Source organism: Apodemus sylvaticus, chromosome 5 (assembly GCF_947179515.1).
Source record: "Apodemus sylvaticus chromosome 5, mApoSyl1.1, whole genome shotgun sequence".
Taxonomy (NCBI): domain Eukaryota; kingdom Metazoa; phylum Chordata; class Mammalia; order Rodentia; family Muridae; genus Apodemus; species Apodemus sylvaticus.
The window spans coordinates 5,841,690-5,855,223 of NC_067476.1; the positions used below are offsets into that span (position 1 = coordinate 5,841,690).

General features: G+C 41.7%; 1 protein-coding gene across 1 annotated transcript; it reads right to left on the minus strand.

Moving 5' to 3' along the window:
• Window positions 1–9,110: 9,110 nt before the first annotated feature.
• On the minus strand, window positions 9,111–12,260 carry LOC127684742 (vomeronasal secretory protein 2-like). The gene is made up of 7 exons (XM_052181611.1): window positions 12,168–12,260; window positions 11,569–11,699; window positions 11,265–11,335; window positions 10,521–10,631; window positions 9,814–9,915; window positions 9,583–9,609; window positions 9,111–9,133 (listed from the first exon to the last, which is right to left on the minus strand). Exons 1-7 carry the CDS (start codon window positions 12,258–12,260, stop codon window positions 9,111–9,113), a joined length of 558 nt encoding a protein of 185 aa, XP_052037571.1.
• Between the last annotated feature and the right edge of the window lie 1,274 nt (window positions 12,261–13,534).

The window sequence follows — 13,534 nt, forward strand, 5'->3', positions numbered from 1 at the left end:
TGTCCATGAATATACAAGAAGCCTACAGAACTCCAAACAGACTGGACCAGAACAGAACTACTTCCCGTCACATAATAATCAAAACCCAAAATGTATTAAACAAAGAGAGAATACTTAGGGCAGTAAGAGAAAAAGGGCAAGTAACATATAACGGAAAACCTATCAGAATTACACCAGACTTCTCACCAGAGACCATGAAAGCTAGAAGATCCTGGGCGGAGCTCATGAAGACTCTAAGAGAACACAAATGCCAGCCAAGACTACTATACCCAGCGAAACTCTCAATTACTATAGATGGAGAAACCAAGATATTCCATGACAAAACCAAATTTACACATTATCTTTCCACAAACCCAGCCCTACAAAGGATAATAGGGGGAAAACACCATTACAACAAGGGAAACTATACCCTGGAAAAAGCAGGATATTAAGCTTCTTTCATCAAACCCAAAATAAGATAACCACACAAGTATAAAATTAACATCAAAAATGATGGGAAGCAATAACCACTACTCCTTAATATCTCTTAACATCAATAGACTCAATTCCCCAATAAAAAGACATAGACTAACAGACTGGTTACATAAACAGGACCCTACATTTTGCTGCATACAGGAAACACACCTCAGTGTCAAAGACAAAAACTACCTTAGAGTAAAAGGCTGGAAGACAATTCTATAAGCAAATGGTCTCAGGAAACAAGCCGGAGTTGCCGTTCTAATATCAGATAAAATTGACTTTCAACCTAATGTCATCAAAAGAGACACAAAAGGTCACTTCTTGCTGGTCAAAGGAAAAATCCAACAAGAAGAACTCTCAGTCCTGAACATCTATGCTCCAAATACGAGGGCGCCCTCATTCATAAAAGAAACTTTACTAAAGCTCAAAGCACACATTGCACCTAACACAATAATTGTGGGTGACTTCAACACTCCACTCTCATCAATGGACTGATCAGGAAAACAGAAACCAAACAGGGAGACAGTGAAACTAATTGAAGCTTTGGACCAATTGGATTTAATAGATATATATAGAACTTTTCATCCCAAAGCAAAAGAATATACCTTTTTCTCAGCACCTCACGGTACCTTCTCCAAAATCGATCATACAGTTGGTCACAAGACAGACCTCAACAAATATAAGAAGATTGAAATAATCCCATGCCTCCTATCAGATCACTATGGAGTAAAAGTGGTATTTAATAACAATAAAAACAACAGAAAGCCCACATATACATGGAAACTGAACAATACTCAATGATACCTTGGTAAAAGAAGAAATAAAGAAAGAAATCAAAGATTTTTTAGAATTTAACGAAATTGAAGGCACAACATACACAAATCTATGGGACACAATGAAAGCAGTGCTAAGAGGAAAATTCATAGCTTTGAGTGCCTCCAAAAAGAAATTCGAGAGAGCATACACTAGAAGATTAGCGGAACAACTGAAAGCCCTGGAACAAAAAGAAGCTAATTCACCCAGGAGGAAGAGAAGACAGAAAATCATCAAACTCAGAGCTGAAATCAATCAAATAGAAACCAAGAGAACCATACAAAGAATCAACAAAACCAGGAGCTGGTTCTTTGAAAAAAATCAACAAGATAGATAAACCCTTAGCCAGACTAACCAAAGGGCACAGAGAAAGTATACAAATTAACAAAATTAGAAATGAAAACGGAGATATTACAACAGAAACTGAGGAAATTCAAAAAATCATCAGATCCTACTACAAAAGCCTGTACTCAACACAACTGGAGAATCTGGGGGAAATGGACAATTTCTTAGACAGATACCAAATACCAAAATTAAACCAGGATCAAATAGATCATCTAAACAGACCCATAACCCCTAAAGAAATAGAAGGGGTCATAGATAGCCTTCCGACCAAAAAAAGCACAGGCCCAGATGGTTTCAGTGCAGAATTCTATCAGACCTTCAAAGAAGACTTAACACCAATACTCTTCAAACTATTCCACAAAATAGAAACAGAAGGAACACTACCCAACTCCTTCTACGATGCCACAATTACACTGATACCAAAACCACACAAAGATCCAACAAGAAAGAGAATTTCAGGCCAGTTTCCTTTATGAATATCGATACAAAAATACTCAATAAAATTCTTGCCCACTGAATCCAAGAACACATCAAAACGATCATCCACCAGGATCAAGTAGGCTTCATCCCAGGGATGCAGGGATGGTTCAATATAAGGAAATCCATCAATGCAATCCACTACATAAACAAACTCAAAGAAAAAAAACCACATAATCATTTCATTAGATGCTGAAAAGGCTTTTGACAAAATTCAGCATCCTTTCATGCTAAAAGTCTTGGAAAGGACAGGAATTCAAGGCCTATATCTAAACATAGTAAAAGCAATATATAGCAAACCGGTAGCCAACATCAAACTAAATGGAGAGAAACTTGAAGCAATCCCACTAAAATCAGGGACTAGACAAGGCTGCCTCCTCTCTCCATATCTTTTCAATAAAGTTCTTGAAGTCCTAGCTAGAGCAATTAGACAACATATGGAGGTCAAAGGGATACAAATTGGAAAGGAAGAAGTCAAACTATCACTATTTGCAGATGATATGATAGTATACTTAAGTGACCCAAAAAACTCTACTAGAGAACTCCTACAGCTGCTAAACAACTTCAGCAAAGTAGCTGGCTACAAAATCAACTCAAGCAAATCAGTAGCCTTTATAAACTCAAAGGATAAACAGACTGAGAAAGAAATTAGGGAAATGACACCCTTCACAATAGCCACAAACAGCATAAAGTATCTTGGGGTGACTCTAACCAAACAAGTGAAAGACCTATATGACAAGAACTTCAGATCTCTGAAGAAGGAAATTGAAGAAGATCTCAGAAAATGGAAAAATCTTCCATGCTCATGGATTGGCAGGATTAATATAATTAAAATGGCCATATTGCCAAAGGCAATCTACAGATTCAATGCAATCCCCATCAAAATCCCAACTCAGTTCTTCATAGAGTTAGAAAGAGCAATGCTCAAATTCATCTGGAATAACAAAAAACCCAGGATAGCTAAAACTATTCTCAACAGTAAAAGAACTTCAGGGGGATTCAGTATCCCAGACCTCAAACTTTACTACAGAGCAATAGTGATAAAAACTGCATGGTATTGGTACAATGTCAGGCAAGCGGATCAATGGAATAGGATTGAAGAGAAATGAACCCACACACCTATGGTCACTTGATCTTCAACAAAGGAGCTGAAAGCATCCAGTGGAAAAAAGATAATCTTTTCAACAAATGGTGCTGGTTCAATTGGAGGTCAGCATGCAGAAGAATGCGAATCGATCCATTCTTATCTCCTTGTACTAAGCTCAACTCCAAATGGATCAAGGACCTACACATAAAACCTGACACACTGAAACTAATCGAAAAGAAACTGGGGAAGACCCTTGAGGACATGGGCACAGGGGAAAAGTTCCTGAATAGAACACCAAGAGCTTATGCTCTAAGATCAAGAATGACAAATGGGACCTCATAAAACTACAAAGTTTCTGTAAGGCAAAGGACACTGTCAAAAGGACAAAATGTCAACCAACAGATTGGGAAAGGATCTTCACCAACCCTAAATCTGACAGAGGGCTAATATCTAATATATACAGAGAACTCAAGAAGGTAGAACCTAGAGAACCAAATAACCCCATTAAAAAGTGGGGTACCGAGCTAAACAAAGATTTTTCACATGAAGAACTTCGGAGGGCTGAGAAACACCTTAAGAAATGTTCAACATCATTAATCATTAGGGAAATGCAAATCAAAACAACCCTGAGATTTCACCTCACACCAGTCAGAATGACTAAGGTCAAAAACTCAGGAGACAGCAGGTGCTGGCAAGGATGTGGACAAAAAGGAACACTCCTCCACTGCTGGTGGAATTGTAAGATGGTGCAACCACTTTGGAAATCAGTCTCGAGGTTCCTCAGAAAACACTGGGCATGGCACTTCAGGAGGACCCTGCTATACCACTCCTGGGCATATACCCAGAGGATTCCCCAGCATGTAATAAGGACACATGCTCCACTATGTTCATAGCACCCCTATTTGTAGTAGCCAGAAGCTGGAAAGAACCCAGGTGTCTCTCAACGGAGGAATGGATGCAAAAAATGTGGCATATTTACACAATGGAGTACTATTCAGCCATTAGAAACAATGAATTCATGAAATTCGTAGACAAATGGATGGAGCTGGAGAACATCATACTAAGTAAGGTAACCCAGTCTCAAAAGATCAATCATGGTATGCACTCACTGATAAGTGGATATTAACCTAGAAACTTGGAATACCCAAGAAATAATCCACATATTAAATGATGTCCAAAAAGAACAGAGGAGTGGCCCCTGGTTCTGGAAAGACTCAATGTAACAGTATAGGGGAATACTAGAACAAGGAAATGGGAAGGAGTAGATGGAGGAACAGGGGGAGGGAAAAGGGCTTATGGGACTTGCGAGGAGTGGGGACCGAGAGAAGGGGAAATCATTTGATATGTAAATAAAGAATACATCGAATAAAAAAAAAGAAAAAAAAGAAATTCCTCCTACATTGTGTTATTTCTGTTGTGCATTTTTCCAAATGAGAAATTAACACAGGAAATTGGTACCAAAAGTGAGGTATCATAATGAAAACTCTGAGTATGTGAGTCTTAGGCTTTTAGAAATTAGGAAGGATTTAGGAGCTGTAAACAAGAAAAGCAAAGAAGTCTGTGTCAGGGCATGGCTGCTGAGTTAGAGTAAATTTTCTTTAGAAGAGTTTGCCCATGGTTGGTTTCCTATACTGAATTGCATTGCCTTATACCTATGCACACATACACAGCACTGTCCATACTCAGGGTATAAAGAGGAGAAAGAGAAGGGAAGGGAGGACAATGAGGAAGATTATAAAAAGGACAGAGTCCTTTGCTCAGAGGTGAGTAAAACTAATACTGTGAAAGTTTCGACATTATAAAATACAGTCTACAGATTCCACACAGTCTACATAAAAAAATGACAATACCCTACATAAAGACAAAATGTAGCCCTTGAATTATGTGAAAGTACAAAAGACTTCAAATAAACAAAGGCAACCTTAGGAAAAGGAACTATGTCAGAGTGTCTTACTGTAGACTCCAAGTTACAATGCAGTAATGAAAGCATGTGGTATTGGCAGCAAATAGAAACCTGGATCAAAGAAAAAGAATAGAGGGTGTAGGGATGGAGCTACACACTTGGGACCATCTGATTCTCTAAATCATGTCAAAAAGTTACATCTGAGAAAGAAAATCTCTTCAACAGATGCTGATGGAGACCTGAAAGCCAGGTTCAAGATTGGAGTTAGGTCACTACTTCACCCTGTGAAAAATCAATGCAAAACAATCAGAGATCTTAATGTAGGAGATGAAACTCTGAGAATGTTAGAGAAACTGAAGTGCAGATACTTCAAGGGTGGAATTTCTGGAAATAAAGTCAAGAGGTTTGACAAATGGGATTGCATGGAATTAGAAAGCAGCAATGTGATTGAACACATTGTTCAATTGTTCACAATGTGAGTGAACAATGGCCTACGGAGTTGGCTAGCCTCTGGGAGAGCACCTAAACCACCGTCCAATAAGTAAATGGGAGTTTGAAATGAACAGCATTTTGATGCTGAAGCATAAATAATAATATAAAACAGAGTGCATCATTATTCACAGTCAAGAAAGTGAGCACTGAGATCCCACCTTATCCTAGTCAAAAGGCAGATGATAGAGAAAACAAGTAATGTTGGGACCTAGGTAAAATGTTAAGGCCTAGATAACAGTTACCTGGTTAGTCCGTTATAAGGAAACCTTCTTATAAATTTCTGCTGTAACTAGGAAGCTTTCTACTGCCAAGATTGACTACATATTCTGTTATTTTCTCTGCCTGTAGAAACCAATCACCAAAGAACTGTTTTGTATAGTTGCCCACAATAAGCTTAGATCCAAACCACCCAACAGTACTTCCTGCACCTATATATAAACATTTATGTTATAGGCTGCCTCTAAGATCGACCTCAATATAAAAGTGACACTTGCACCAATATAAGAAACTACTTGGAATAAGTATTCCATTTTGAGTAATGGTCAAGTAAAGTTTAAATTTCCAAGACCACCCTGGGAACTGACATCCTACTTGGCAGAGACATGTGTGTGGGTTACTGACATCCTGATTGGCAAATTAAGACATAAATGTTAGACAAGTCCCATCATGGCAGACAAATTAGGACATGAATTTAGACGAGGCCAGTGTCCTGCCATAATTGAATATAGCAACCAATGGGAGCAGGATACGTGTACAACAAAGACATGTTCCCACTGGAATTCCCCTATCCCTAAATCCAGATTGGCAAAATAACTTGGCTCAGATGTTTGTGGGATTTGGGGCTTAAAAACTCTGTAGAATTTTAACTTGGAGTCATGGTTCAGTTCCTGAATCTGGAAGATCCTCCAATTGGTTGACTCTTTCAGTCCAAGAGGATGCTGTGTAAGCTAATGCAGGAGAATTATCACCTGCTGCCCTGCTTTGTTATGGACAACTTGCCTGCCCCTCACTACCATCAAGTGAGGCATCATTTTTCTGGTGGTGCTGCAGTGGCAATGCTGTGGTGGATACAACCTAAGACTTTCCAATTGAATGAAATCACTTCACTGGAGGGAACTCTTACTCAGTTCAGTAGCAAGAACAAAAACTTGCACCCACTGAAGTCAAAACCTCAATGAGGTGCTTATTGGGTTAAAATACAATCATTTTCTTGGAAAAAAAAGTCTTCTAAGCATGTGTGTTCATGTTCTGTACAGCCTCAGTCACAAAGGAAAACTTTTTTTCTTTCAGTTGGTACTGGTTACTGAAAAGACTCATCCATGACCAAATTACTGAGGATATATAACTGTTACAATATATGAAAGAAAATCTGTCTTCTATTTTACCGCCTGCTAAGGCTCAGTGAACTTTAGAGAAGACTGAGCAGAAGTGTAAGAGCCATAGGAAGGGGTTGAGTGATGTATACCTATTTCTTTGAAATTGAAATATTCCACTATAGAGAGAATTGCAGAAGGTCCACAAAACTCATAAAAAATCTACATGATTCATGACCTTCCCCTATCACCAAGATTATATAAGCAATAAGCAATTCAAAGAAAGAGGAGATCCTTTAGTGAAGCAGCCAGGGTTTGGTGGAGGAAGACCAAGCTACTTAGCTTTCATGAAGCATCACCAATGGCCAAGGATCTTTTGGTGATGCAGCCTCCTGAGCCATGTACACGCCTCAGACTAGCCTCTCACACTCTCCTAATAAATTCAGTGGGCCAGCTGGATAGACTTGGGTGAAATGGATTCCTTGTTTATTGTCATTTCCCAGTCTGGAATGAATAGACACACACATTATCTCCAGGATAAGTCATACAACATTGCACGGGTCCCAAGGGATAGTCTAGATGATTCTCTCTAGGTAAAATTTGGAAAAGATTTGCCTATGAATGACACCACAAAGAAATATTTGGGAAACAAAACTGTACAGGTAACACAGACTAAAATGTATAAAATGCGGACTGGAAGCATGCATTGAAATAAAAAGCTAATGAAAACTCAACTGTTTTAGACCAATACTAAGACTTGGGTAATTTGTTTTGAGACAGGGTCTCCCAATGTAAGCCTGGCTGTCCTGGAAATTGGCATGTAGACTAGACTTGTCTCAAACTCAGAGAGATCATCCTGCTTCTTTTCCAAAGTGCTGAGATTAAAGGTATGCATCACTCTACCAGTTAAACACTAACTTTTAAAAGCATGACACCTAATTCAGTACAGTAAAATCTATTTTGCATATAAGACTTTTCACCCTATGCATTGATACCATGAAACTCACTTTTTATTCCAAGTTCAGCAAAATACTTCCACTTCGTTTTTATATTTTTACAAGGAGATCATCAATACTTTCGTAATATACTTGGATCTCATACAACAGAGATGCACACAGTGTTCATCAGCTTTATAATTTTCTGGCTACTCCTTCTCTGCAACTTGTCCCTGCTGCTTCAGGCTCCAGGGGGTACCTGAAGGGTTGACTCCCTTTCCAGATAACCATGTGGAAAGGACCATGACCTCATGGAAGAGGCAAGGAAAGAACAACAGGAGTTGGGCTGAAGGGTTACTTCTAATGCTTATCTGAGAGCCATTACAGCTTCTCAGGGAAAATTGATGTTGCACACTTATCCTACAGGAATCCGTGTTCCAGTAGATAGACAAGTTTTGGGTCTATCTTGATCATTCAAAGTACTGACCCAACAGTTCATTACTGTTCTCCCACCATGTCCCCCAGGACAGTGTCAACCAAGACCTTGAATACTGACCAAACACAGAAAAGCCAAGGTGATTAAAATTACTCAGAGAGCTGCATCCAGGTCTGCATTGCTTGAGCATGGTAAGGAAGGTCCGGCAATCTTCCTCGCTTCACCCATGCCACTGCTCCTAGGTTATTCAAAGCTAGGTCCTTCCCAAGATTCTATAAATTTCCTGAATGCAACAAGATCTCTGTAGGAAGATATTTGCAGATATTTGCAACCCCAAGACCATCATTCAGTCCTGCTTAACCTAGAGGCTACCCAAATTCTCCTAGACCAGTGTCAGACATCTTATGAAGCTACTTGACATTGGCCACATATCACTTGAACTTCCAAGATATCACAGGACTGCTGGGTAGTGAGCTACTGGGTATGTGGTATCCAATATCTGGGTGTCTAATTCCAATATTTCCTTAACCTTTTGGACTGAGAAGGCCTGCCACCATACAAGCAGAACTCAGAAAAATTACTAAATGCTTTATTGGATTCAGATGGGCCTGGGAGCAAAAGATAAAAGCTAAAGAAGGAGGACTGGAATGCCAATGGGTAGTACTAATCAAGGAAGGAGTAAGAACCTGGGGGCCCAGGATGAAGACCTAGATTATGCACACAGTAAGAGTACAGTAAGGGGCTTGCTGGCAAAGGAAGACACATTGAGGAAATGCAGCTCAATGGAATGTGGTCCAGAAGGAAGAGTAGTCCAGTGAGGTCAAGGCCGTGTCCTAGTGGCAAAGATGGTTCAGCATTTGTGGTCCTGGTGGGCTGTAACAGAGAGAGACACACAACTGAAAGATCCCTCCATTTACCATGGGGAAAACAGTCAGAAAATAGCCACCTAGGAGTTAGGTGCATATTGAAGATGTTCCTCTCGTCAAGCTTCTGGGGGAGGGGGTTCCAGCTTAAGAACATATGGGCACAGAACTCTCCTGACTTTCTTTACTCTGTAGAACTTTAATCATGTTTGATGGGTATGGAATTAGATTAAGTAGAGATACCATGGTGTAGGAATGATTCTGGGAAAAGAAAAGATAGATTTTCTAAGTATCCAGGAAACTGTGCCTGAGGACACCTCCTGGTGTGAGCACTGCTTCCTTGCTGGTAGATTCCCTTCAGAGTAGGAGGATGGCGCATGGTCAAAACGAAATAGAAACATCAATCCTGGAATTGAGGAATCTGAGTTTTCTCAGTTGTTCCTTCAGAATGTCACTTACCACTATCATGTATGGGAACACAGCGTTCTGAAAAAGCAAGAAAAAATATATCAAATATAAGAGAGGGTCCAGGATGAAGACCCAGATTATACATGCAGGATGTATGGCTCCATGATTAACATCACAAGAAGGGGCCTACTGGTAAAGGAAGACACATGGTTACATAAGAGGCCTCATATCATGGGGGAAGCAAGGAGACGTGGGCGAGGGGCACAGCAGAGCACCTCTTACCCCTCTGTTCAGGAACAATGATGTTTTCTTGAAGAAGTCCTTTGCGTTGTATGAATTCCTTAAATTCTTCCAAGGCCTCCAGGTTTTCTTCTGGACACTTTCCTATGAGCAGAAGCCAGATAAGCAGATGAGGGCATCTTACTACACAGCCCTACTGGAAGCCACTGACAAAAGACTGCCCAGAACTAGAGTCTTCAAGCTAGAGTATATGGGAGCAAGACAGGAGAAAAATTTAGAGCAAACATGAAGATGCAAAATAGGTGGTAGTAGGACAGTTTGTTCTCAGGAAATGGGCATAACTGATACATAGGCCGCAGTATGACCAAAATATAGGTGACATCCTAAGAAGCAGAGTAACATCATATTCTAACCAGGGAAGAAGCCTTTGTTTCAAGGTCACTAGTCTACCTCCTGTCTCTAGGGAACATTGACTATAAAAGGTCTCTGTTAGGACATCAATGAGATCTGCCTGCATGAAACCTGGCATGACAGGAAGTGACATGTAGTAAGTGACTGGGTAGGATTTCTGTCCTATTGCTTAGTGCTCAAGGCCATATCTGCTCATATCACTGAAAGTTGTGTATAGAACACCTCCACTTCCCACTTCAGAGCATGCACGCTGACCCATAGAATGTTATGCTGTGCATTCAAATAGCTAAAGGTAGTATGGAACATGGGCAGGAGCTATGTTCTCTGGTGTTCCTCACCTATGAGGTATCCTTCTTGGAATTTTTTCTCAAATAGAACTCCTTCCATGTAAATGATGTAGTGGTCCTTTACTGGCAGCTCGTAGATGTAGAAGAGGTTATGACCAAAAACTGCAGATTAAAAAGAAGTGGATCCATAGAGTCGTTTTCAAAGACAAACTCAGACAACACTAAAGAACAGTCTAGAAAGTTTTAACAGTGACCCATGAGCACCCAGCCAGCTAACTCCAGGCCTTGCTGTGACTTTATCACAAGACAGAGGTTTTCCCTGGAAAGGTGTCATTGCCAGCTATGGAATCAGGACCGTGCATGTGTGTCAGGGAAGATGGATGCTGAGTCTGACTGGCAGCTTAGCATCTACCCTGCCCTGCTTCCTAAATCTTAAGCTTCAGTCTCCCTATCAGAAGGTAGGCAGTACCATCTAGAGGCCTCTTCTATGAACTAGCCTGTAACTTCTGAAATCACCTGGTAATTAATTGCTTAGACATTTCTGAAAAGTAAGCAGATCCTTATTGTGTAAAATGGTGAAAGCCATCTGAACACCACCATGAATGCATTTATTGATCTCTTCCGACTATGGGCATAATATGAGCAGATGCTTCATGCTCAGGCTGCCTGAAATGACCCCACCCTTATGGACTGAACCTTTAACTGTGAGCTAAAGTAAACGCTTTCTCCCTTAAGCAGTGTTGATTAGACTGGTGTATCACAGCAACAGGAGACGATACTGAGACATAGACTCACAGGTACTATATTGACCAGGCTCCTTTGTTCTCTGCATACGAAGTAGTGTCTTAATACACTGTCCCTCAGACCTGGAAAACAGGAAACCAACCTGTAGCTTCTTTCAGAACACATGTCTGTTCTCCACTGAGGTCACCTTGTTTATCCTTAGCACAATGACTTCTGAAATCCCATATTAACCCCTCCTAAGTCTTAGGATGCTAATACTGTAGCCGTTTCAAGGAAGAAGTTTTCCTTTGATCAATATACAAAACACAGGTAGAGGAAAGGAGAGAAAGATGAGAAGAAGCATGGGGACACTCACATGAAAGTGTTCCTGAGCTCCAAGATTCCTTCTTCAGGGCATGTGAATCTGTGAGGGAACGCAGCCGCAGTTTGCCCCTCTGTCCGTCTCCTTTGACTCACTGTGGCCTTTAGGAACCAGACACCTGAGAGCTGGAGAAGGCAGATTCCTGAGCCCATACTTGCCCAGCCCCATGCCTCATCCAGGGTGCCCATAGGTGTGCTGCCTGAATATACAGACCTGGGCCCAAGATGCTCCCCTGAGTTAGTAAAGTTCCACTCTCCAACTACATGCTCCTTACAATTAGACTAGAACTGCATTTGGTATCCCGGCAGACAAGGAAATTGACTATCTCCAAAAGCTGGAAAAGGTTGGGATTCTAGGAACCAAGACATAAATGTCCTGCCAAGTGAGACTTTCTGGTTCTAAGTATCACTACTCAAGGACTCGTCCCTGCTCCAACTCTATGGACCAGGAGGTCCTATGTGCTAGAGAACCTCATTCTCTGCTCAGAGTGAGGAGAATTAAAGCCTCATGGGTGCTAGCCATAGTCCTCAGACACTGGCCAACACTCAAGCCTTCCACATACACCTCTACACCACCACCACCCCCTGCCTCACTTTATTTTCATCTGAGAGGAAGGGCAGGTCGTCCTGGGCCTGTAGAATAGCCAACAGGCCAAACAGTGTGACCGTCAGGAGCAGGCATTTCATTTCCAGGCTGTGTGCTCTCAGACAACACAGGTCACTGGCATGACACGATGAGGCTGTGTTGGGTCCTCAGACAATGCCCTTTATGGCCATAAATGGCACTGGCCACACCCCTCCTGGCCATCTGTCACAGCCAAATCCATATTCATAATGGGAGTGGATGTTGTTCCTGTTGGGAGCTGGTGATCATTCACTGGCACCTCCAGACAAAAGATCTGCAGTGTTGTCACCGTCTAACGGTGCTACTCATGAAGAAGCCCAGAAAGTATGAATGACTGAGGTGTGGGGTGGGGACACAGTCTGCACTCTGGTCCAGTAAGGTAGGGCTGCATTAATTCCCTTGCCATCACTAGCCCTGTTCTCATGCTTCTGACAGCTATGGGATAGCCATGAACTAGCCACTCTCTGATGGTGTTTCATTGGCTCCTGCTGCTCAGCAAGGGACTTGGCTTCTCCATCATGCAGAGTCCTGCTGATTTCTAGAGCTTCTACTGTGTTCTAAGATCACAACCCACTGCTTCCCAGGCCTGGAAGACCCACCCTAGATGTGGATATTATCGCTGTGTGATGGTTTAGGATCACCTGAAATAATAACTCTTCTTTTTTTGAAATTTTTTCATCATTTTATTTGTTTACATTTCAAATGATAGCCCTTTTCCTGGCTACCCCTCCAAAAATCCCCCTCCCATCTCTCCTCCTCCCTCCCCTATGCCTCTCTGAGGGTGCTCCTCTACCCACTCAACAACTCCTGCCTCACCACTCTAGCTTCCTGCTACACTGGGATAGCAAACTTCAACAGGACTAAGGGCCTCCCCTCCCACTGATGTCAGATAAGGCCATCCTCGGCTACATATGTATCTGGAGCCCTGGAGCCCTCCGCGTGTACTCTTTGGTTGGTAGTTTAGCCTCTGGGAGCACTGCGTAGACTGGTTGGTTGATATTTTTCTTCCTATAGGGTTGCACTCCCCTGGAGCTCCTTCCCTCCTTCCCTAGCTCTTACATTGGAGTCCCTGGGCTGTCTGATGGTTGGCTATAGGAATCATTGATCAAGTTCTGGTAGAACCTCTCAGGGAACAGGGAGCAGGTTCCTGTCAGCAAGCATTTCTTGGCATCAGCAATAGTGTCGGGATTTGGTGTCTGCAGATGGATGGATCCTTAGGTGGGGTGCTTTCTGGTTCTAAGAGGCTCCTAGACACACTCAAGTTCACCCAAACCACTGCATTCTGGACCCAGCACCAGCTGTGCTCTCTTAGAGAGCACTTCTTACTCTCAGATAT